General features: G+C 40.1%; 3 protein-coding genes across 3 annotated transcripts; 1 reads left to right on the top strand and 2 right to left on the bottom strand.

The window, feature by feature from the left end:
• Window positions 1–404: 404 nt before the first annotated feature.
• On the top strand, window positions 405–5092 carry cpo (carboxypeptidase O; the record flags this gene model as incomplete). Its single annotated transcript, XM_083896701.1, has 9 exons — window positions 405–472; window positions 721–760; window positions 844–945; window positions 1054–1164; window positions 1261–1377; window positions 1610–1703; window positions 2032–2234; window positions 2663–2747; window positions 4827–5092. The coding sequence occupies 9 exons, from the start codon at window positions 405–407 to the stop codon at window positions 5090–5092; spliced, it is 1086 nt and encodes a 361-aa protein (XP_083752827.1).
• A 2552-nt stretch (window positions 5093–7644) lies between these two features.
• Window positions 7645–9796, bottom strand: LOC310932913 (nucleotide triphosphate diphosphatase NUDT15-like). The gene is made up of 3 exons (XM_083896315.1): window positions 9569–9796; window positions 8400–8596; window positions 7645–8321 (listed from the first exon to the last, which is right to left on the bottom strand). The coding sequence occupies exons 1-3, from the start codon at window positions 9715–9717 to the stop codon at window positions 8194–8196; spliced, it is 474 nt and encodes a 157-aa protein (XP_083752441.1). The 5' UTR covers window positions 9718–9796; the 3' UTR covers window positions 7645–8193.
• An 8794-nt stretch (window positions 9797–18590) lies between these two features.
• On the bottom strand, window positions 18591–25804 carry gpr180 (G protein-coupled receptor 180; the record flags this gene model as incomplete). The annotated part of the gene is made up of 10 exons (XM_083893677.1): window positions 18591–18746; window positions 19961–20038; window positions 20122–20319; window positions 20442–20599; window positions 20703–20752; window positions 21451–21631; window positions 22004–22109; window positions 24183–24277; window positions 24388–24531; window positions 25669–25804. The coding sequence occupies 10 exons, from the start codon at window positions 25802–25804 to the stop codon at window positions 18591–18593; spliced, it is 1302 nt and encodes a 433-aa protein (XP_083749803.1).
• Between the last annotated feature and the right edge of the window lie 211 nt (window positions 25805–26015).

Here is a 26015-nt window from a genome sequence, read left to right as displayed (position 1 = left end):
TAAAACTACCTTTACATGCTGGGTTTGGCAAAGATTGAACTGAACCATATACTACAATGAAAAAGTTATTTCTGTCACATATTTCATGAATGAAGTAACACAATGTGCTAAGCCGGCAATCAAGAAAACAGGATGACATAGTTCAATATACAAATTAAATAGATAGTTTCCAAATATTATAATCTAGTTTAATTTATGATGGGCCTATATTAAGGCACAAACGTTTTTTTGTAGATATGTGTAAGTGTACATGTGTAAGTGTAATGTTGGCAAGGTACCTTATACATAAAATACATAAAAATTATAATTAATATTCTACACTACATGTTGTCAGTAACATGTAACTGTGGTCAGTTATATTTGCAGTCGTGACGAGGGAGTGGATTATCACAAACGAAGAAGCAATGCTTTACTGTGCGGCTCTGAGCTTTGTGGCGCTGCTCTGCGCAGTGGAAGCAGCGACAATAGAGAGGTGAGTTTTGTTTTGAAAATTGACACACATATGTGGCATCAGTTTCCTTTGGATAAACGTTTAGATGACAGATTTAAATACAAGTAGAAAAAAATAATCACCAAAATAGTTTTTTTTTTTATTTGATTTGTCTTTATATGGTATTCACATGTCATGTCTGGGTCTCTGTAGTATGTTGAACAAACACTTATAAACCCGTGCATCTCACATGTCTTTATTTATCCACTGTGTGTGTTTGTGTGCAACAGAGTGGAGTATGACTACTACAAATACCATCCAATGTCAGAGGTGAGAAAGCTTTAAACTTGTCAAACACTTTTTTACATGCTCTCGCACACATGTTCATTGTAATGTATACATCTGCTTCACAGATCACCAAATGGATGACTCAGATTGCAGAGAATTACTCTGATATTGCAAGCATAGTGGATTATGGAAAAACCTACGAGAAGAGGACAATCAGCTTACTCAAGGTAATCAATATCTTTAAGGGGTTATTCCAGAAATAAAAGGAAACTGGGGTGTGTTGACTTTCGATGAGTGTCCGTGCAAAGTAAAAGTAAGACGCTATAAAATTTCAGATTGGTCTGAAAGCTGATCAAAACCAGACAAAGAAAGCCATTTGGATGGACTGTGGTATACACGCCAGGGAATGGATCGCTCCGGCCTTCTGTCAGTACTTTGTCAGTCAGGTAGGGTTTGCAGGGTTACTTTACTCAGATTCAGGTCAGGATCAAACCAATTAACCCCTCGGTCCCTGAAGCTTTTCTTTGGTTTGTTTGAAACAGATTCTGCAAACATACAAAACAGATGCAAAAATGGAAGAGATGATGAAGAACATGGATTTCTACGTCACACCAGTGCTCAACATGGACGGCTACATCTTTTCCTGGAAATACAACACAGTCAGTCCCTGTATTTTGTGATATTTATGTCAGTACTGCTCTCTGGTACAAGCTCACAAACCACAGATTAATGTGATACGATAAGATGATTCAATTAGTACTATTATTGACAAAATTCAAAGGAGATCGCCATAAATGCCCCACGTGCATTAGATCGAACTTTCAAAGTATGACAAGTGAAGAGGTAATGTTGAATTTAACTCCAGCCAAATTCCTATTTGACACATTCCAGACTCGACTATGGAGGAAGAACAGAACTCCAGGACCTTCAGGCTGCGACTGTTACGGCACTGATCTCAACCGCAACTTTGATGCCAATTGGGGCAGTGAGTGTTGTCGCTCTCTCAGTTGCATCTGATCCATACAGCTCTTTAAATGCAATAGATCACAACCACACCATTTATTTTCAACATGACTTTGGCATTGGAATTAAGAACTGCAAATACATGTGCAAACTGCTGCAAAAAGACAGATATTGCCTCCAGTATGAAAAAATCTTAAGAACAGTTAATACTTAAATGGTATGATCGGGTATGTACTGCCATGATACCATGGCTGGGAAAAAGCCTAACTAGGTCAATGTAGGAGCCCTCAGGCTAAATAAACCTGAAGGTCCTTGATTTTATAATTGTATTCCTTTGGCTGCCTGCACAGGTGTTGGGGTGTCAAGAAACTGCTGCGAAAACATCTACTGCGGCAAAAACGCTGCATCTGAGCCTGAGGCTCAGGCTGTGGCTGAATATCTTGGAAGCCGGAAAAATGACTTCCTGTGTTTCCTCACCATTCACTCCTACGGTCAGCTGCTCCTGATTCCCTACGGCCATCCAAACATCTCTGCCCCCAACTATGACGAGCTGGTACTTACATCAACTGAGACTCAGCAATGCATGTGCCACACATTTCTCACAGGGAGCACACACACACCATTTTCTCCCATGATATCACATAATAATTCAGACTAAACATTGCAATGACTGTGATCATCACTGCATGAGTCTCCATTAATGAGAACTAATACAAATTAACTCATAACCATAAAAACTTTGTGACACGTTACAGAAATGTCACATTAGAGTAACTGGAAGTAACTGGAAATCTGGGCCTCAGTTTGTTCACCAGAGAATATACACAAGTTATGTAAGCAAAAATTATCCCAAAATTATAATTTTCAACAAAGCAAATGCAAATTAATTTAAAAATAAAAGGGCAACATCGGCATTAGGGTTTTCTCAGTTTCTCATTGGATTTTTCAACTCTGACTGCACAAACGTATCCTGTTTTTCAGATGGAGGTGGGTTTGGCTGCAGCAGACGCCATTAAGGAGGTGCACGGGATGGAATACGCTGTGGGAACCTCCCCGGCTATATTGTGTAAGTATACAAATACACTTTTTAAAGGTTAAAGGTTAAAGGTTAAAGGGACAATATGTAGTATTTATGGGTTTATATAACCCAAAATCCACTTTTTTATACATATTATGTGCTCCTGCATTGTCTAGTCGCTGCATAATAGTTTTTGTTTCATAGTGTTTCAAAAAGTCATGTTAAATAACATGACCGCGGACCGCGGTTGCATAGCCACTGTGAGCAGCGAGACGCCATGTTTCTACCGGAGCCTGTAAGGACAAACGCGAGAGAACAAATCAAGCGTCTCTTTACTTGTATCGGAAGTCCCGCCTCCACTCTCTCCGCTTCGTCTGCTACGGCCTCGGTAGCTCGCCCTCTCCCTCGCCTCACGAACCTCATCTGCTGACACGGAGAAAGACGACGAGGACGACATTTGACCGGCTGCGGATACCGTAGCGCTCAGGGAAGGGAGGGGGTGAGCAGAGCAGCAGGTCTTTGTTGTAAATTTCAGCCTCTCCTCTAGATGTCACTATAAACTACTTACTTCATCTTTAACTAGACGTTTGCCAGAGGAAGACTTAAGAGTCAATATTCATTACTCTGTCCCTATATGCTCGAGGGATACATTTATTATTTCAATTTAAGACAAGCGGTTCTCAAACTGTGGTACATGTACCACCAGTGGTACGTGAGCTTCCTCTGGTGGTACTTAAATCACTCACGAAACCAGGTGTGATTGGAGTGGAGCTGAGGAATTTTGACCTGAGAGTGTAGAACATGAAACAAATAACAACAAAAAATAATATATAATAATAATCTTAATCTAATTTCACTATACCAGTGTGTGAAGCATATGTGAGGAAGAGAAGGATGATGAGAAAATGATCTTATTGGGAATAACTCTGCCTCCTGTGAAAAGTCCGTAGCTGACTTTGCTCAACTTAATTGCACCACTGTATTTTAACGTTGGGGATAATGATGCTACTTCGAGAGTTCAATATTTTCTCAGATGGTACTTGGTATTAAACATTTAAGAACCACTGTTCTAAGGTATTTAACAATAACCCGAAATCAAGCAGAAAATAAGCATATACTGACACTAGGGGGTGACTCTGCTGCTTGCAAAAAAAAGAAGAAGAAGAAAGAATACATACTCTTTAGAGGAAAATAGATGATAAAGCATTGGCTCATGAGAGTGCGCTCCAGTGACTGACAGCTGGTATCGTCTAATAGGGGCTGGTTGTAGGCAACACCTGTGAACTTCGGATGCAAAGTGCCAACATGGCACCATCCAATTTGTGACTCTCAAAGTGTTCACCACTGGACATATTGATTTAAAGCTCCCTTAGAGTGGTCCTATCGCACATATGTGAGTTATGGAGGTCTACTTACATACATTAACTTGTTTTTATGGTCAAAAACCTCCTAGTTGCTGTAAATGAGCCGATAGAAATCTCTCCTCACTGAAGCTCTCGTCAGCTGCGCTGTTTCAGACTGAAATCTCACCCCCAGAAGACAGACAGTGTTGTGATTGGCCAGCCAACAAGAGCTTTTGTGATTGGCCAATAGAAGTGACGTAATTAGCACACCAGCTCTCAGAAGCGCAGCTCCCTCCTCTGTAACGGTGGATGCACTGCTACTCATTATCAAAACATTGTTTTAACAGTGTTTAAAAATAGTTTCATCATGACTCCCCACCTCAGTCCCTTTTACGCCTTTGACCCGGAGTCGGACACAGAGTCAGAAGACACTGACGCTCGTGAAACACCTCCACAACAGACGTTATTCTTCTTCTGCGGTTCAATGTACGCAACCGGATGTGCCCGGAGCAGGACGATCTGCTGTTCAGGAGAACCGCTGTTTACGTAAACATAACAGGTTTTTTCAGAGATCTCAGTGAGCCCGAGATTACAATAAAACACAGCGTTCTCAGCGGTGGCTGAACTGTTTGTTTCGAACCTTCAGGGCTTCATAAACAAGGCAATGGCGCAGTTACACACCAAAAAAACAGCGTTAATTGATACTTCCGTTCTATGGGGCCTTAAGTGGTTGTTGGATTGGTTATCTAAGACAAAAAAAATTAAATAAAAACTTTTTCTACAGACCCCATCTCTGGTTCATCCAGAGACTGGGCTTGTATGCAAGGGATCCCATTAGCTTTCACCTTCGAGCTCAGAGACAAAGGGGAATACGGATTCCTGCTCCCGGAGGATCAGATCCAGCCAGCATGCGAGGAAGCCTACAGAGGAGCTCTACACATCATTACCTACGCCCATGACAAGAATTATAATGGTGCCGTTGTAACTGCTTCTGCAACCCTGTGGACAGTGCTGTTAGCTGTGGGTATCACCAGCGCTAGCGTAATGTAAACTGCACAAGGGAAGCTGACCAAAGCTGAACAGACCTCAGTCGTCATGCATACTGATGATTATTAGGCCACAAATGTTGTATGTGTAAATAAATTATATAAATGAATAAATGAATAATGCATCTGTGTTTCAAACTAAAATTCTGTGTTCTGAAATGTCAGTGTAACATATTGCAAGACTTTCTGCTTTCACCTTGGAATATCATGACGCATATCAGTTTGCGTAGGTGTGAACGTAATCTCTGTACTTTGGTGCGCACCAAATCCAGGCAGGTCTCAGGGCACTTTCACACCTATAGTTCGACTGCTTTGGTCCGCACCAGTCAGAAAAATGTTACAATGTAGTAAACAGACGTGGGTACGGTTTGCTTTAACATATGCATAGTTCTTAACGAACCAAAATAGACCGCAAAGACATCGGCACCGGACTAACCCCTGATTTCCACCAGGTGCGTAACCAGGCACGTTAACGGAGTTATAACGCATGACGAGTTTCCATGACGACTGACCGGAAAAAGATGCGCGTAACGTCATGTTTGCGTGCCTCCCGATTGTTAAAATGAATTTTCCGTGCCGTGGCACAGGAGTCCATGCACAGTTTGCCAGTTGGCTCCATTAGCTCCTTGTGTCGTTTAGCGCGCCTACAGTCAAACTGGAGCAGTCTGTTTATTAAAGCGGAACTAGACCGGAAGTTCCTATTATCGCTGTTTTTTTTGGTGTGTATCTGCGTCATTACCTTGTTTATGAAGACTGACGGCTCGAAACAAACAGTTCAGCCATTGCTGAGAACGTTGTGTTTTATTGTAATCTCGGGGCTCAACGAGATCACTGAAAATCCCGTAATAGTTACGTAAGCAGCGGTTCTCCTGAAAAACCGATCGTCCTGCTCCGGGCGGTAGTCCGGGCACATCCGGTTGCGTACATTGAACCGCAGAAGAAGAATAACGTCCGTTGTGGAGGTGTTTCACGAGCAACAGTGTCTTCTGACTCTGGATCTGACTCCGGTTTAAAGTCATCAAATGGACTGCGGCGGGGAGTCGTGACGAAGCTATTTTTAAACACTGTTAAAACTATGTTTTGATAATGAGGAGCAGTGCATCCGCCGTTCCAGAGGGGGGCGCTGCCCTTCTGAGAACGGATGTGCTGGATAGTACTGGCCAATCACAAGACTCTGTCTTCTGGGGGTGAAAGTTCACTCTGAAATCTCGCAGCAGAATACACTGTCAGAAAAGAGGATTTCTATCAGCTAGTTTGCAGCAACTAGGAGGTTTTTGACCATAAAAACAAGTTAATATATGTAAGTAGACCTCCATAACTAACATATATGTGCAACAGGACCACTCTATGTGACCTTTAAAGGAAAAGAGCAGCGCTGCAAATAACCAGCGTACCTGTGTACTGCGTATGTGTGCGTGTTTTTAAAGTTTAGCGCTATTTTAGAGACTCATTTTAACATACTGGAGTCAAGTAAACATGACGTCACGTGCGTCTTTTCCGGATAGTTGCCATGGAACGTTAACGCTGTATAGTGCCCAGCACTATATATTATATATTTTTTGTTATCATGTAATATTCGTGAAACATTTAGGTAACCAGTAGGGCTGCAACTATGAATTAATCGATTTTAGCTAGGTTTTTTTTTGTTTGTTTTTTTAATTAATACAAGCTTTGTGATTTTGTTAGCTTCTTAAATATATATTATAATATTATCTGGGTTTTTGCTCCATTTGACAAAAAAATCATTAAAACTAGGTTAAATGTTTTTTTAAAAAATTCTGGATTAATCCAGAAAATAATTGACAGATTAATCGATTATAAAACTAAACTATATTTCATTAAACACTGAAAAGACATCTCGAGCAGTGTTTCTTTGACAACCACTTTCACTTAAAGAAGGAAATTGTGGCCATCTCTCCCAAGATGAAAGTGTCTGTGAGTAGTGAAAGAGTATTTGATGCCAGGGCCATTTTTGGTCCCAGTCCAGCCCTTCGCAGAACGTAAATGTTCGGTCACCGGAGCTGATCACTGCCGCTCTAATCAATGAGAGCATTTCCACCGGGCACACCACGGCTTCTTGTGTGAGTGCAGCAGAAATAACTTTCTGTATTTATTACTTATTCAAGTTACAAATATGATGCATTATAGATGTAACCCAGTCCATGATGGTGTTTCTTGACAAACTAACAGTTTTAAAAGTCTGTATCTGGTGGGGACAGACCTGCTCACACACCTTCAGCATGCACTGCTTCAAAAACACACCCTCAGAAAAAGACTTTGAAGCACGGGTGAATTCTTCAGCCACAATAAAGCTAGCTTTCACTGCAGCATTGTTTTTGGTTGTGGCTTTTGTGAACACATTCTGCTGCGATCACAGTCTCAAAGTTTCACTCGTCGCATGATGCATATACAATGATACACTGCGATCTAGTTGCGGGATGCCGTCACGGTCTATTGTCACGCACTCTGTCACACATCGTATTTGTAAAAAAAATATACAATACAATATACATGAACAATAATAAACTTTTACTTGAGTAAAACATTTTCGGCTACTCTACCCACTTCTGGTGGCTGCTAGGTTTCCCACAGTGACAACACACTCACCCATCAGGCAAGGTTAACATGAATCTGTATCCAGATTACCACCAATAAACTTTTTACTTTTTGAGCTATGCTGCTCACATTCAGACAGACAAACACTGGCAAAAACATAACATCCTTTGAGGAAGTAATATGATATTTCAATATATCATATTACAACTTTACTTTATTATTACGTTATATTTTTCACTAACAATCTTAATATCTGCTATTTCTTAAATAGAAAATGCATTACTCTTCTACTGTATGTGTAAACAGTTTCTTATTGCGAGGTATTATGAGGTATGAAAATACTGTGTGTGCCCCACACACCTCGAACATGGCAGACTTGCCCTCGGTAATAAAATGGCTGCCACTACACTACACTAGGAAAAACTGATTTCAATCATTTATCCTGCCAACAATGACAGCTCACCTGTACCAAAGTCTCATGGGGACAACAAAACTGTATGTTTGTTTATCCTCAGTGGAAGGATATGTTTTTCAAGGTAACATGCGGGTTCAAGGCTGATTTTCAGAGTTTTTGTCTGTTTTCGTAAATGGCTGGAAGCCCTGTTGTCTCAGACCGGCCAGTGGCAGGAAGAGTTGCTGCTCTGGAGGAAACTCATCCCAGGGTGTCCATGTCCAACCTGCAAGAGAAAGAATCACACACTCTTCGTTATTATCTGCTCAGGAGATTAATTTTTTACAAAACAAACAAAAAATACCCTCATTCTTCTCTGGCTCCAGGTTCTCTGGCTCTCCTGAGAGCTTCCTGTCCAGATTTCCTTGCATAATGATGGTGACATAGTGGTACTGCTCTTCCAGTCTGATGGAGTTTACCACTGATGCAAAGCGGAGGTTCACCAAATGCACCCCAGCTTCTTCCAGGGCCTCCCTTTGAGCACATTCCTCCCAAGTCTCTCTATGGAAGACAGAGAATCATTCAGTTTCCAAAAATGTTTTGTTTTGTCCACAAACCAAATACTCAGTTTACTGTCATAGAGGATCATAGAAACATCCATCCATCCATTATCTACCACTTTATCCTCCACCAGAGGGTCACGGGGGGTGCTATGCCTATCTCAGGTGCACCCTGGACAGTTTGATCATAGAAACAGATTATAAATTAAAGGGAAAAAAGTATTATTATTTCAGCATACTGCGTTTGAAAATATAAATAATTAGCATTTGCACCCGCTTATTTGGCAGACAAGAAGCACCCCCCTTAATAGCAGTGGATGGATGTTACTTAAAGGTGCATTATGTAATAAATCTAAAGCAACTGGCCATAAAATCCTCCTAATATGTCACAGAGACTCAGGAATAATGTTCATATAACAAACTGAACTCACCAACAACAACAGCTAAAATATTTGCATTAAAAAATATATTTTGCAGACTGATAATCATGTTTTGGCATGTGGCGCCACCTACCGCCGTCTACCAATCATTGCAGTCAGTAGAGTCTCAGCTGCAGAGCAACCACGGGTTGCCAGTTACGTCAGAAAACGAAACCTAAAAGACTTCGTTATTTTGAATTTGAATGTAGTAACCGTTTTTGGCCACATTCATATGGCACGAATGCCTGAATTTTCCTTGAGGCGCACTGACAACATAACGTAAGACGTGTGATGTGTTCAATGACAACTGGAAACTCGGTATATGAATTTGCACAACTGTTTTGGGTTGTTTTGAACACATCATATAAAAGAAAATGAAAATAATACGGCTTGACGCCACCTATTTGCGCCGGGACTGCAGCGTGGAGCTACATATAAAACATGGTGGGCCGAGTTAGGCAACTTACAGTAAAATGTTCATGTCCTGAAAATGCACAACTCGCACCCTGCTTGTAATAGTGTGATATCACAACACTTTCCTCTTAACTATTTACCCAAACTCCAAATGACCACCGGGGAGCTGATATGTCCCTTTGCCCATGGCACTCTTCCGTTTCCCAAGGAGAACACATCCCGGGTGGAGCGAGTCTGTTACCAGAACTGCGACACCCACCCCGGGACGTTTGACAACTTTATCTGACATTTTGTACAAAGCGGGAAGCGTCCAGTAAATACTAGCAAAGAAAGGAAATCCGAGTTAGCACAACAAACTTAGCTACACAGTTGAGAGGATTGCCCTCTGTTTACTTCCGCATTCGCCAGTCCTCCTTTCTTATTAATTGCGGGTTACAGCTTTTGTTTGCGTATACCGCCACCTACTGTACAGGAGTGTGTAAGGGGGCTGGATGTGATAGACTTGATCTCTTCTCTTTCTCAATGTTCTTGACAGCTTCATCTTATAGTAACCTTAAATTTCTGAATTTCCTTAGCCTCCTTTTGTTTCTCACAGCCTCCATATGCAGCATTATGTTGACCTCCACAATTGCAACATTTCACTACATCATCTGTCCCACACTACCATACTCATGTTCTCCTCCACATTTAGCACACTCATACATACACGCCTACAGACAACTTTAGAGTATTCATTTAATCCAACACCATTAAATTAACAAAACAACATTGAACAATACTGTAGATATTTCATGTGGACAAATAATTGCCATTTGCAGAGTTTTTATAGATTCAACAACCATTAGCCTTTACAATGCATTCAAACATTGCAAGGCCTAAAAAATTAAGATGATTCTGCAAACATTTCCAAGCAAAGATATATTATCCTGTGATCATGATGAATTGCAAGAATGAAATCAGTGCATTTAGAGCAGCTGCACATGCCAAAGATTCTTAGCTATTCACAGGAAATGGGTGTGCAAAAAGGACAGATACGGTGGCCCGAGAATTCTACCATTGAACCACCAATGCTGCACAGAGCACAAAAATAGGTGCAGAAAGAAGTCTTTTGACATTCAGAATTAAGAACACGTATCAAATATTCTGTTTTACCTTGTAACATGAACCAATTTGAATTTATGAAACAGTCATGATGCAATGAAATTGTGTTTGTGAGATTGATGGAGTAAATATAATTTGCAAACTGTATCATTGATGATCATGTCATTTCAAGAAAATGACATAAGTTGGATGGAAAGTGAATAATTGAATGGCGAAAAAGGAAGTCGCCCAACGTGGGGCTCGAACCCACGACCCTGAGATTAAGAGTCTCATGCTCTACCGACTGAGCTAGCCGGGCCACGTGAGCTGGAAAATACAAATTAATATATATCGGTCATAAAAATACCATTCAAAATACTGTGTGACTGACGTACAATAAATGACAGTGACCAGTTATTTTCACTATAGTTAAATACCCGGTTCGGGCCGGGGGAGACAGAAAGAGGACAGAGGCGACATGTAAAACATTGACGCAGACAACAAATGACAGTGATGTCTTTGATCTATGAAAAAAAAAGTGTGGGAGGTTAGCAAAATATTTCAAAGACAGTTGGCAAAAATGTTTTCTGCTTCCTACAGCTCACGAAACTACCCTGGGAAGGGCGACCAGAACAAGTACGGCGGACAAGGTGAGTGTCTTTAAGAGGTTTTACTCTACACACAAACAGCATACAGCTTCTGATGATCAGTTACAGATGAAAAACACGAACGTACACATGCTCCATACCTGCCGGAAAGTTCTACACAACTAGCAAAACAACCAGAGTACATTAGCTTCTAAGCTACGGTAGCGTGACTTTAACCTGAGTTTAATTACGCTGTTGCTCTCAAACATTGTTTTTTTTAACATTGTTATGCATAGTAATAATTACTTAATTCATGTTAGCTTGTTACCTGATTCCAAAAATGAACATAACGTTAACGATATGTAGTGAGCATGGCAAATTATTGCTTCTTTTATCATTTGCTCGTTCCAGTCGCTCCTCTGATGTCTTGCAACCAAAGACGTCTCCGGTTAGCCTTGAAAGGAGTGCAACTCGGTATCCGGTAAAACTTCAGGCTTTTGTCTTGTTTGTTAAAACGATTAGTGCAACTGACAGCACAACAATGTTGTTGTGTTGCTCACAATAGCGCTTTCTGCACCCGGCAAGCGCAGTAGTGAGGTGGCGCGCGCGTGACGTAGGCTGCCAAGGATATCTGATGAGGAGAAAGGTGAGGTTAATGTTTAGACTAAACTGTGCAACATTATACAGAGAAGAGAAATCATACAGTTCACACAATGAGGAGCAAACACTTGTGATAAACATTCTACAATCTTTGAATTAACTTGACTTTGAAGTTGCATAGGCCAGGAATCGAACCCATCCGCCGATAGCTATAGAGGATTTTTGCATTATTTAGAGGAGCTCCAACCTTGCAGCTCAAATCCCACTTCACCCAAAAGAAGATTACATCCAGCATTTAAAATGAATCAGTGCTGCAAAAATTAATAAAACTACCTTTACATGCTGGGTTTGGCAAAGATTCAACTGAACCATATACTACAATGGAAAAGTTATTTCTGTCACATATTTTATGAATGAAGTAACACAATGTGCTAAGCCGGCAATCAAGAAAACAGGGTGACATAGTATAATATACAAATTAAATACTTAGTTAGATAGTTTCCAAATATTATAATCTAGTTTAATTTATAATGGGCCTATATACAAACGTTTTTTTGTAGATATGTGTAAGTGTACATGTGTAAGTGTAATGTTGGCAAGGTACCTTATACATAAAATACATAAAAATTATAATTAATATATTACACTACATGTTCTGAAATGCTGGATGTGGGTGCGATGTTGCAGTTACGGTTGCTTTTACACAGAGAAAAGCAAAAACAGTCATAATAATGTGTTGATGTAACATTGATGTCTCAAGATGTAGTTGTGTCTCCATGTGTATTTTGATATGAAAAAACAGAGGAACCTTAAAATCAAATTATCAATAAATCATCTGTCTGTAGACACACCACAATGTCAAGTCGGGTATTTCAGAAGCTATTTAAATTTGTGTTGGTAGTTGCATGGTAATTCCACACCTTGCTTCTTTTAGCCACAGTCACGATGGCTGTGAAATAAAAGTAGAGCAAGAGATAGAGGCTGTTAACAGCATAGAACAAGTGTAATTCTCAGACAGGGAATTACACTTAATATGTGATGTTTGACCTTGTGTGACCCATATCTGCTGCATCTTCCATGCTGCATCAACCCTAACCCATTCATTCATTCATTCATTCATTCATTCATTCATTCACCCACAGTACCAGTCCGGAAACCATAGTAAAAGGCATGAATTTGGGGAATTAAGAGCAAGTCAACAGTAACCAACTCCAAAAATGGAGGACATAGGATGTTGACATGGAGGAGAGAAATACACAAAGTTAGAGATAAAATCAACATATTGTACAAGATGAAGCCTCAAAGTGTGTCATAGTAAACACACAGAATTGCTGAAAGACAGAAAGTTATCTGTGTTAAAGTGTGAGTTCTTCCCAGCAATATTTCAGCGTAGGATGGAGTGTGTTTAGGGAATTGAAAATGTTGCAGTGAAGCTCAAAGACAAGGATTGCCTACAGAATTATGCTAAAAAAGAAGCAAGTTCCCCTCAGATTTCAAACGTGTCCATTTCTGAGGTCTGTAGTGCATTGAAAAAATTGGACTCCAAAAAATCAGCTGGTCCTGATAGTTTGGATCCATTTTTTCTAAAGCTGGCTGCTGATTTAATTGCTGAGCCTCTGACTTGTATTTTTAACTTGAGCCTCAGCAGAAACAAACTTCCTCTAATTTGGAAATCTGCATTTGTCCTCCCATCCCATTTGAGACGAACCCTCAAACGCTTTTTTTATAGATTATAAAATTATAGACCTATTTCCAAATTATGTATTCTGGCGAAGGTTTTTGAAAAATTGGTTTGCGAGCAATTGAAGGAATTTTTGGAATCCAACAACATTCTAAACTCACTTCAGTCGGGTTTTAGGAAGACACATAGCACTGCCACTGCTACTCTAAAAGTTTTAAATGATATGTTTGAGGCATTGGACTCAAAAAAGTGTTCAGATGGCTGGAGTTAAGGCCACATTATACTTCTCCGACTGCGTAATGCGTTATCCGTCTGCGTCACCACGGAGACGCCTCGAGCCTTTATACTTCTGCGTCGTGGTGACGGACACACTCTGCAATTTCCCGCCCGATCAGTAGGGGTCGCTGCGCAAGGTTGTTGTGCTTCTGGCTACAGTGAGCAATGGTGTCCGAGAGAGAAAGAGAGAGAAAGACTGTTGTTGTTGAAACAGTTGCCGTTTCTTACTTTTCTGTGTGACGGAACGCAGTTTTAAGATCATTTGAGGCGAGAAATTGGCCATTTAGAGTCTAAACATGTGCTGTGTGTGTTAAGATATGACGTATTTATAGTTTGGCAGCGGCGTTATCGGCGGGGATCAGCTCCGCGCCTGTGGACGCTCGGTGCACACTGTGAGCCGGCACAGAGCAGCTTCGCTCAGCCTGTCCAGAGGACCAATCGTAGCTCTTGCCGTCTCCGTTGTCCCTTGACGGAGTGACGGACATTTAAAAAATATTTTGTGCAGTCGAAGACGGAGACGACGCAGAGGCTCTTCGACAGGCTCTGCGTCGACGCAGAGGACTCTGCGTAACCTACGCAGAGCACTTTACGCAGAAGTATAAATTGGGATTTAGTTCCACCTTTCTTGAGGTCACAAAAGGTGTACCTCAAGGCTCAGTCCTTGGACCCATTTTGTTTACAATTTACATTTACGATCTGTGTGCAAACTTGTCTAATGCCTCACACCATTTTTATGCTGATGATACCGTCATTTACTGCTTTTCACATTCAATTGCACAAGCATTCACATTTCTGCAATTAGCCTTTGATACAGTGCAGACAAATCTGGAGAAATTGAAACTGGTTTTAAATGCTGAAAAATCCAAAATAATGCTTTTTTCAAACTCATCTGTTCCCATGGAAAAAATCCCCTCAATTACAACTTCCCATGGCAGAGCTCTTGAGCTGGTGACCAGTTATAAGTATCTGGGATTTGTTATTGATGGGGAGCTATCTTTCAAAGAGCATGTTAGAAAACTGGTTTCTAAATTGAGGGTGAAGCTCGGCTTCTTTTATAGAAACAAGTCTTGTTTCTCCCTCAGATCTAGGAAGCTCCTGATATCTGCAACGTTCTTACCACTACTTGATTATGGCGATGTTTTGTACATGTGTGCCTCTAACAGCTGTCTACAGTCTTTGACACCAGTCTATCATTGTGCTCTGACGTTCATCACTGGCTGTAGTCGCCTCACCCATCACTGTGAACTGTATGCTAATGCTTCCATGTCTTCCCTGTCTGTAAGACGCTACACACACTGGATGACTCTGGTCTATAAGGCTCTTCTCGGCTTGGTCCCTACTTATTTAAGCACTTTTCTTCGGAGAACCAGAAGCCACTACGCCTTGCGTTCAAATGACATTTTGCACTTGTCTGCTCCACGTGTTCGGACCGAAATGGGGAAAAAAGCTTTCAGTTTCTCTGCCCCCGCTGCTTGGAATACTCTACAAACTGATCTTAAAATGCCAGCTTTTATTACATTAGGAGCTTTCCGCTCCATCTTGAAAGACAGACAACAGAAATCCTTTGAACAGTGTCTATGTTCTTAAATTGTTACTGTGATCACAACTCCTGCACTTTATGTTTATCTAGTTGCAATATTTTATATTTCGATGTTTTGTTTTGTAAATGTTGCATTTCCTGCTTCTTATTTAACTTTTGATGTGTGCTGCTGCCTTTCTTTGCCAGGTCACCCTTGTGAAAGAGATCTTGATTTTAATTGGTCTTTTTTTCTTGTTAAATAAAGGTAAAAAAAATAAATAAATAGTGACACAGTTTCACGCGATGGACTGCACATTTTAACCAGCTGTCCAAGTTGATGATGAGAATGATTAACCAACAGTTATACTCATGTGTGGCCACCAATTAGAGTTTTATATGTGGCTCCTCGTGATGATATGGTCCCAGATGTAAAGGTGACCTTTCTGGCAACATTACGGGTGTGTTTTGGACAAAGTTACCTTTAACGCTAAGACTGCGGTCAAGCCAGCCGTGGTTCGCGTTTGCCTGGTCAAATCAGCCGCACGTTTTTTTTCTGGTGCGCTAATCTACTAACGTTTACGGTAATCGTAATGAAACGGCACCGAAGAGCTGGGAGTGACTGTGAGTAGATAAAGATGTATACTGCTGGACCGCGTAGCATCCAGCCCCGGAGAGCAACAACCCGAACAACACCCCGGAGGTATGGAAGTTTATTTTTTTCGTTTTTTTAAACTGTTTACACCCCAAAACAGAGGATTCCGCCAGAAAACTCAAAGAAAAAGAACAAACGAAGAGAAAACTAGAAAATAGTGACCTAAATACTCCCCAGGCTACCTGCAAGTATACTATGAAGTACTTTTACTGTGTACCTTTTAAGTAATCCTGTCAAAATCCCTATTAGGACAAGACAAAGTCGATTTCTCCGAAATTTGTCATGGAATAAAAAGCTTATTTATCTCAGCGATACCGGTTGGTTGTCTGACACGATAAATCAGCACGTTTATGTCAATTAACCCATGTCGTTGTCACCTCTCTGGCGGACATTTTGAGGTTCTGGTTGAGCGCACCGGAAAAAAAGCAAAACATTGACAAAAACGATAACAAAAAAGCGGAGAATGGCACAGCGACGCTCTGGTGAAGGATCAAGCGGTCGATAATGGATGGATGGATGGAATAAATAATGGTTGAGAGGATTGTGCATAATGTTGTCCTCTGTTAAGGCGTTTGACAGTGGATTACTCAAAAAGTACACAGTGAAAGTGCTTGTTATTATGAATGCAGGTAGTCTAGGAAGTACTTAGTTCAGTAGTGTATGAATCTTTTACTACTTATGGAAAATAAGCTTTTTATTTCATGTTAAATTTGGGTGAAATCGACTTAATCTTGTCATCTGTTAGGGATTTTGACAGAGGATTACTCAAAAAGTACACAGTAAAAGTACTTGATATTATGAATTCATGTCGTCTAGGAAGTACTAAGTTCAATAGTGTATGAATCTTGGACTACTTATGGATAATAAGCTTTTTATTTCATCTTAAAGTTGGGCGAAATCTGTTAATCTTGTCCTCTGTTAGGTATTTTGACAGAGGATTACTCAAAAAGTACACGGTAAAAGTACTTGTTATTATGAATGCAGGTAGTCTAGGAAGTACTAAGTTCAGTAGTGTATGAATCTTGGACTACTTATGAAAATAAGCTTTTTATTTCATCTTAAAGTTGGGCGAAATCTGTTAATCTTGTCCTCTGTTAGGGATTTTGACAGAGGATTACTCAAAAAGTACAAAGTAAAAGTACTTCTTATTATGAATGCAGGTAGTCTAGGGAGTACTTACTCAGTAGAGTATGAATCTTGGACTACTTATCGGAAATAAGCTTTTTATTCCATGTTAAATTTGGGAGAAATAGACTTAATCTTGTCATCTGTTAGGGATTTTGACAGCTGATTACTCAAAAAGTACACAGTAAAAGTACTTGATGTTATTCATGCAGGCACTCTGGGAAGTACTTAGTTCAATAGTGAATGAATCCTGAACTACTTTCAGTCACTCCCAGCTCTTTAGTGCGGTTTCATTACGATTACCGTAAATGTTAGTAGATTTGAGCACTACAAAAAAACGTGCGGCTGATTTGACCAGGCAAACGTGAACCACGGCTGGCTTGACCGCAGTATGCTAAGGCACGTACTATTGGTGAAAAGGTATTACAGCCATGTTAATCAACGAAAAAAGTGAGCTTATATTTTGAATATGTAGCCGCTTGGAGGGCTAGTGTATCGCTAAATTGAATGATTTTTACCTCATATGAGACATTTTTATCTCATATTTAACATTTTCTACTAAAACAATAATGAAACACAAGTAGATGTGTGTACCTTCAGCTTGAATAAATTGGGTATATGTACATTGAAACAAACCAGTCACGGTGGCCGAGAGGTTAAGGCGTTGGACTCGAAATCCAATGGGGTTTCCCCGCACAGGTTCGAATCCTGTTCGTGACGTTTTTTCATTGCATTACCACCTTCATGAGGTTTCCAAGTCATCTGTCACCCTGTGATTGATTGTTCTTTTTAAAAAAAAATGAAGAGTGAAGTGTTTGCATTAGTTAGGACGAGAGTTGGCAGGCCAGTGCAACCCAAATAACGAGGTCATTTATTCCACTTTTACGCAGAGTACATACAACAACAAATGCTTATATTCAAGTATAATGTCATAACAGAAGTGGATTGTAACAAAATCATTTGTGTACAGAAAACATTTAATTTTACAATATATCACCAGCTCCTCTGTCCATTTAAGTGTTAGTTCGCTAACTAACATCAGTCAGTTCAAGCACATACTGATCCATCTATCCATGACATGAAAAGATGGGTTTGGTTCTGGAAACTAGACTTTACACAGGCAAAGAAGGAAACTTTGTTCTTTTCTCTTAGATCTATGGAATGATTGGTCTCTGGGAATATGATGCAAGTCTGTTTTGATGAGCTCCTCAGAGACATTGCCTTGAAAGCAGAAATAAACCTCATTAGGAACACAGCCTGCATCATTGAGGTCCAAACAACCATCACTACCTGATCATCCTCCACCATAATGTTGACGTTACTGTTCCGTCTCCATACGTCGGTCTTCAAAATGCTCCTATGGCTGTTCAGCACGTCATGTCTGCCGTGCAATAAACAACTAATTTGTCACTAGAGGTAGAGTGTTGCAATATCATCTCGTGGTCACTCCTGGTGACTTACTTACTTACTAGTGGTCATGACTTTTCTCCCAGGATTAGTTGGGAGCGAAGGAGAGCGGTCACTGTTGTGTCACAGTTTATCATTTCTTTGCATTGTCATGCTCAGGAAAGTCTCCCTCCTCGAAGGGAAGCTCTCTCCCCTCTGCCCTGAGATGAGGTTAAAGGTGTGACAGTGGATGTGGTCAGTAGCGCCCTCTTTGGTTCATCCTGGACATGGTGAGTGGCAGAGACACGGAGGATAGGGAGGAGACCTCCCAGTAGAGGGAACGAGACAGAAAGAGCTGGTAAAGGATCACCATGGAGAGTGACTGGCAGAGGATTACACCTATTGTCACCACCTGTACAGATGGAAGAAAAGATGGAGGTTTAGATACCCTCCACCGGTTGGTAGGTAAAGAAGTCCACACTATCCTAACAAGTCCAAACATCGGCCCATCTATTCGCGGGATGCTGGAACCGAACATTCAATCGGCGCCCGTCTTATTGCAATCCTAACAAGTCCTAACAACAATCCTAGAGGGAGTGAAACAGCCAATCAGATCGCTAGACGGGCCGGGGTCGGCCGTCCAATTACAGTCGCCGTGTACCGAAGCTGGCTCCGCCATCTTTGTTTACCGGTTTGCAAGTATCTGTAAATCTGTAAACCTGTACCTTTTTATGTAGTTTTTGAATTAACAACAGTGCGCTATGGAGACCAGAGTCGTCGCGTTTGCATTTCTTCTCATTTTATTTCCACTTCCTCTGTCCCAACAGGCACCAAACGTACTTGGCAGAAACTAAAGATGAAATAGTCTCTCCAAGATCAAGTCCTCCTTTGTCAAAATGGTAAAAGGAAAAGTGTAAACTTGCTTGTAAAAATGTCTCCAACTTGAGAACTTAAGTGTGAAAAACAAGGTAAAAGAGCAGTAAACATTTTTGGAACCAAAAATAAATAACTCAAAAGAAACACCACAAAACTCCACTTTTATGACTTCTTTTCAGTGACTTGCTAAACTCCAGCTCTATATGATCTTGAACATGTAAGTTCATAACGTGGGTAATACCTCAAAGCAAATGTGTGGTGGAAAACATTTTCATTCTGCAAAATTTAATGTAAGCACAAGTCATAAGACTTATTCTGTACTTGGATCAAGATATAATAAGTAAGTACTTTGTGGTAGAAAGAAGTAAAAAGTATACTTAAGTACAAGTATAAGCTTTAGTATTAAAGTATAAGTGTAAGTCTTAGTATTAATGTACTTAGTCTTAGACTTTTGTTTATATTTTTCAGTATTGCTGGGATAACTGACTCAGAGTTAAGCTGAACTGGCTTTGTGAAATCGAAAAACCGGAGTTTCCCTCATCTCAGGGTTAGCGATAGGCAAGGTCCTTTAATTGTTTGTTTTTTTTAAGTGTATAATCACTTTATAATAAAAATAGTTTGTTTTTTGAAGGATTATAACAGGGGTGACCAACTATGGAGCTGTAGCAAAAGTTTGCATTGCACATCCTAACATCACTAACTCCAATAGTTTGTCACTTTGTGATGGTGCTTTGTTTGATGTGTTCAAACCTTCTCCCTTTGGTGGTCATTGAAGATAAATGACACAAGGACAAGGACTGGGTGACAGAGGAACCAGAGGAAACATCCCTGCAAGAAACAACACATGAAGAGCAACAGGTGAGAGTTTGTCTGTCTGTAGGAAGTATGACATGGAGTGCAGTGCACTTTACCTTGGCGAAGCTGAGGTAGAAGTCTCTCTTGAGTGTGCTCCTCTCTGTAGAGATGATCTGGTAGAGGATGGAGGCTAGCAGCAGGGCCAGGCCCACTCTCAGGGCTATGAGGAGGACACCTGCCAAACTCTGCTGGGAGTGGTAGCTGTGATGTTCACTCTCTGACTCAGAGTATTGCTCCCACAGCAGCAGAACTCCCTGAAAAACAAGGATTATGGTTTATTTGTTAATATGTAAAAGTTGTACACTACAGCTTTAAATACTTATTTTATTTTATTTTATAAGAAATGACATGATAATGACAGTGTAAAGCTGCGTACCTGTGTAACAACTCCACCTACAGCGACAGCAGTGGATGCTGGAGAATGTTCCCACTGCAGAGGTCGGGACTGAGGCTTCCTGCCTCGACTCAGAGTCCAACCCATACACAGGCTCAGTAACATGTACAGCATGGACACCTGGGAAACCATATCCCAGACTGCACAGGGAAACAATACAGAATTATTCATGAACATTTTCAACATCAGATGCAGATATAAATATAGAATATGGGGGGGAAAAAAGAAGTGCTAGGGACATACACTCAGCCAGGCCACCCATCACAGGAATACCAACACCATCTCGAGAATATCTGCAGAGCACACGCACATGAGGGAACAGACACAAACCACTGCAGTATTTCATCGAAGGAAGACTAAATGTTCAGTATATCTAAAACAACTATTCTACAACAGCCATCAGGAGCAATGTGGGGTTAAGGTGTCTTGGCACATCGGCATGTAGACTAGGAATCGAACCCACAACCTTCCAGTTGAAAGAGCACTCGCTCTACCACTGAGCTACCTATGTTGTGTGTGTTCATCATGGGTCAAATTCACTATCACTACTTGGTGTGTGTGATACATAAATCACCTTTTCACCAATAGTACGTGCCTTAGCATACTGCGGTGAAACCAGCCGTGGTTCACGTTTGCCTGGTCAAATCAGCCGCATAAATAATACATTCTTCTGAATTCAGAACATAGATATCTTAGACTTTAAGCCATTTGTTAAGTGTTTTTTTTGTCCCCGCTCGCAGCCATGTTGTCAGTGAGAGTGAGCATCTGTGTCTCAGGCTGGTTCTTGGTGTCCTCATACAACCAAGCTTCAAAAGGCCGAATTGCAAGTTCAATGATTTGTGGCTGCAATTTTTCTTCATGTCTTTTGTACTTTTTTGCCAGTATGGATTTGAAATGGGTCTTAAATTGTATTCATTATGGTCTTATAATAGTCTTAAAAAGTCTTAAATGTGACTTGTTGAAACCTGCAGAGACAGTCTACAGTATGTACCTGGTCAGGTGGATGTAATTGCAGAGAGCAGAGACGCCCTGTAGTGCAAGCGCTGTGGTGAGCACTTTGAAAACAGTGTGCATGGGACCACCTTTCTTCAGAGCCTGGTGCAGAGGCTGGATGTAGATACAGCAGGCTATGAAATAGACCAGCAGCAACAGGAAGTAAAAACTGTGGAGACCTGAGGGGAGAGGAGGCATTTTCCCTTTTTATTCTTTGTCATTGTGTATTATATGTTTTGGGTAACATCTACTGCACGTCTGTGGTTCTCCCTGTTTCTACCGTTTCTACCTTTTTTCCCTGTTATAAGGGTTTTTTCCCTGGTAGTTTTCCCTTACCCTGGTCGAAGGTCTAAGGACAGAGGATGTTACCAACCCTGTGAAGTCCCGTGAGACAAACTATGTTTTGTAAACTGTGGGCTATATAAATAAAGATTGATTGATTGATTGATATCTGAAGTGAATCATGCAGCCCCATTTACAACTTTTACAAGACAGCAGACATGTTATGAAATGTGATGGTGATGATGATGGGTGAATTTAACATATCTGACCTGCTTCCTCTGCGCTGAAGTGCTCTAGAGGATTTCCAGCCGAGTCAGCATTTAACAGCATGATGGTGAAACTGAGATCAGCAAATGAAGGAATCACTGCACTTTCCTGGAGGGACAAAAAAAAGGAGACAACATGAGTCAAAATGGTGAGAAACATTTTAAAGGTTTCTTATCACATTATTTTGTGAAATGCCTGTCCAGTAGGTGGCGGTAATGTACCTATAAGCTGCTTGCCAACTCCCAATAAAGCCTGACATAAGGAGTCTAATGTGAAATGTATCACATTTCTAGAATACACTTTCTTTTCCATACTAGGATTAGGGCCACACATGGAGAAGAAAATATAGTAAACCTTTATTTGAAGGTATCTACATAAGAGTGACAGGACACTGACATGTACGTTATAAACTTGCCATAAACATTCATGACTTGACATTAAGTGTCATTCGGTTTTTGTCATAACAATTTGACATTTATCAAAGTGACATTACCAGACGTCTTTATCACAACAAGTTGAGAGTACATTTGTTTGGGATGTCTTTGTCATGACAACATGACATCTTTTTGTATTCATGAAATATTGTCATAATAATTATTATAATTAGATGTGCAAGGTAACAGGTAACATTCTAGCACTTGCTTAGATAGAGGTAAGACAGGATAGTTCATGAATAAATTCTCAGACCTCAAGTCAATTTTATAGATTAATCGAGTTTGAAGTCGACATGTCAAGATTAAACTAAAAACTTTGAGAATAAAGTTGAAATATAGCGGTAGAGCAGGGGTGTCAAACTCAAATACAGAGTGGGCCAAAATTCAAAACTGAACAAAGCCGCGGGCCAAGGTTGAACAAATTAACCTTTTAATAGGGACCCAAACAAGTTTTGCATTGAATATTGAACAAGCAAGGCTTATATAACTTTATAGTGACATGCAAAATCGAGTTTCAAATAATAATAATAATAATTAAAAAATATCAATGGCATATCAAATAAAATTTAAATAAAAATTTAATGCACCCTAAATACAGGATAAGCGGTAGATAATGGATGGATAAAAATTGAATGCCTCTTTTCTATTTGCAGCCTTCTGAGGTAAATATCAAAATAAACTTTTTCCACAGGCTAATAATACATTTGAAAATAAAATAACAATAATGAATGAATTAAACATTCAAGCCTTGAAGTAGCAAGAGAAAGTGCATGAATAAAACGTTAATTATTGCTCAGTTTGCTACACTGATTTGCTTTAACACTGAATATGGAACAAGCAACGCTTATATAACTTAATAGTGCAAAATCAACTTTCAAAAAAAAAACGAAAAACATCAATGGCATATTAAATAAAATTTAAATAAAAACTTTAATGCCTCTTTTGTATTTGCAGCCTCCTAAGGTAAATATCAACATTAACTTTTTCCACAAGCTAATAAATTTGAAAATAAAATAACAATGAATACAAAACAACAGCAGAGCATTATGGGATTTGTAGTATTAGCGGTGAATGCGGTGTTACAGCGGCGGTGCCGCTGTATAATGCCGGTATTAACCGGCGGGCCAGCTCTAATGTTAATTTGATATTGCCTCAAGGGCCAAATGAAATTACACGGTGGGCCAAATTTGGCCCGCGGGCCAGAGTTTGACACCCATGCGGTAGAGGATGGATGGTGTTGAGATTTTGGTCAACCTGTCGACTTTAATTTGGACATTTCGTGTTGACGTCTCCACAGAAAACTGCCACTGAATCTGGACAGTCAGTCTCAGATGTGGTTGGAATGTGAAGGTGAGTTTTTGACCTGCTGAAACTCTTTTCTTGACTGGAAACAGTACAATATCAATAATAATGCTGTTACCATTCGCAGTCTGAGACTGACTGAAAGACAGAACTTTTTACAGTCAGAATTGTGTATTTAGAATTGATTAAATACAGAAATCTGCCTTTGAGAAAAAAGTCTAAATTATGTCTTTCATTCTTTTCATAAATTTTTTTTCTTTGAAAAATAAAGTTCATGTGGTCCTAATCCTCTTCTGTACCTCATCTATAACACTTACATTCCAATTTAAACAGTTAAACAGGTGATGTACATGCTTGGATACCAGCGGACTATATACTGTACATACTGTCATAGTCATACAGGTGTTGACAGTGAGCATTAAGAAGTAGATGAAGTGGCTGTTACCTGACATGTAAACCTGTCAGCGTACAGCATCTGCCATGCTGTCGGGGACGACTGGTGAGGGATGGTGAGGTTGTACTCGTCTTTACTGAGAGAAACTGAAGCAGGAGGAGAAAGAGAACATTGAAACAAAAAAGAGGGGGAGTAAAAAATCCATACAGCTGCACCACCATCTATCACTTGGTGTAAGAGAGCGCTGGTGTCTTACGGGTGAAGCTGGCTCTGGAGAGCCTGTCACTGCAGCTGAGGTTGTCCAGGTCTGAGTCCATGTCCTGATACAGCAGCAGTCTGGACTCCTTCTCTGCAGCCAGAGCAGAGTTCTCCAGCCGACACACCAACAAACCATTATCACCTGCACACACACAGAAGGAGGAGGATGACATCATCATTTAAAGAGGTGCGATAGTTATCTCTGGATTACCTTTCATACAACAGACTGTTTATTCATCTCTACCACAACCACATTATTGTGATTTACACATATTATATCATATCATTATTATGATATAATAAGAGATTTTTATACACAGGCTGTAAAAAAGTCTTACAGCCTGTGTCACAAGACACACAGGCTGTGACGGACTTCACCAACATCATGGTGAAATATGTGGACTTGGATAGAGCGTAGAGCAAAACATCATATCATGCCATCCATAATGCCACTGGAAGTGAAAAATATAACTCATTGAAATTAGGGCTGCAACAGTTCTTTTCATAATCGATAAATCTGTCAGTTATTTCTTGATTCATAGATTAGTTATTGAGGTCCATAAATTGCCAGAAAACAAAGGATCGGTGTTTCCTTAACCTGGAAATGAGGATGTTATCAAAGGTTTTGTTTTGTCCACAAACCAAAATTATTCCGTTTTTTTAATCATTGTAAACGGCGCAAAGAATATTTATAGAGATTCTTTTAATTATATAAAAAAAACACTCAGACCGATTAACCAGTTCCTAAAATAGTTAATGATTAATTAATAGTTTAATAATTAATAATATAGAGACAAACAACCATTCACTCTCACACCTTCAAATCAGTAAAGGAAATATAACTTAATGTTATGCATGTTACATATACATATATACACATACACATATTATATATACACAAGTCGAAAATCTTCGCAAATCTTTTGGGACCCCCAAAAAATCTCCTTTGACCCAAATGTGGGTCCCAACCCATGGTTTGGGAACCTGAACCTGAAGGCATCATTCACACTACTGGAACTACCCAAATCAGCTGAGTGAGGCCTGGAGCAGGCTTTAAAAATAAAAACAACACTGTAATAGAGCTTTAGAAACAAACATAAAGACAGATATGGCTGTAATGATGTTAATGTGTGATACAACATCACATTATAACCTTGTATGAGTGATATGACGACACATATAACATCATTACTGCTGGAAAATGTAAACAGAAAGAGTAAAGTATGCCAACACATACACACATCAACACGAACACTTTAGTGAGCAGCAGCGTCCTTACCTTGGTACATGAATTTAGTGATGTACTGGCCTTTATGCTCCCTCGCTGCTTCGCTCTTAAAAAGTCCCGTCACGGTTTTCCCTGAAGTCCCTGAACTCAGCATCACTGCCACGAGAGTGACCAATAAACGCACCATTTTTTATCATATGCACATTAACGTTATGTGCAATATAAACGTTTGCTGATCAATTCAATGAGCCACGAAGCCAGAAGTAAACCGGCCGCTTCAAGTTAGACGAATCTACCAGGCTCAAAACCGGAAGTCGCACGTTTCTGCCTTCCAATAAAAGCACAAAAACAATATTATATAGCAGTCTTGTATTTTAAAAGTGCCGTGAAGTTTAATT

The sequence above is a fragment of the Microchirus variegatus genome, assembly GCF_963457635.1.
Source record: "Microchirus variegatus genome assembly, chromosome: 1".
Lineage (NCBI taxonomy): Eukaryota > Metazoa > Chordata > Actinopteri > Pleuronectiformes > Soleidae > Microchirus > Microchirus variegatus.
Note: the sequence above shows the minus strand (reverse complement) of the source record. Positions and strands in the feature narration are given on the sequence as shown.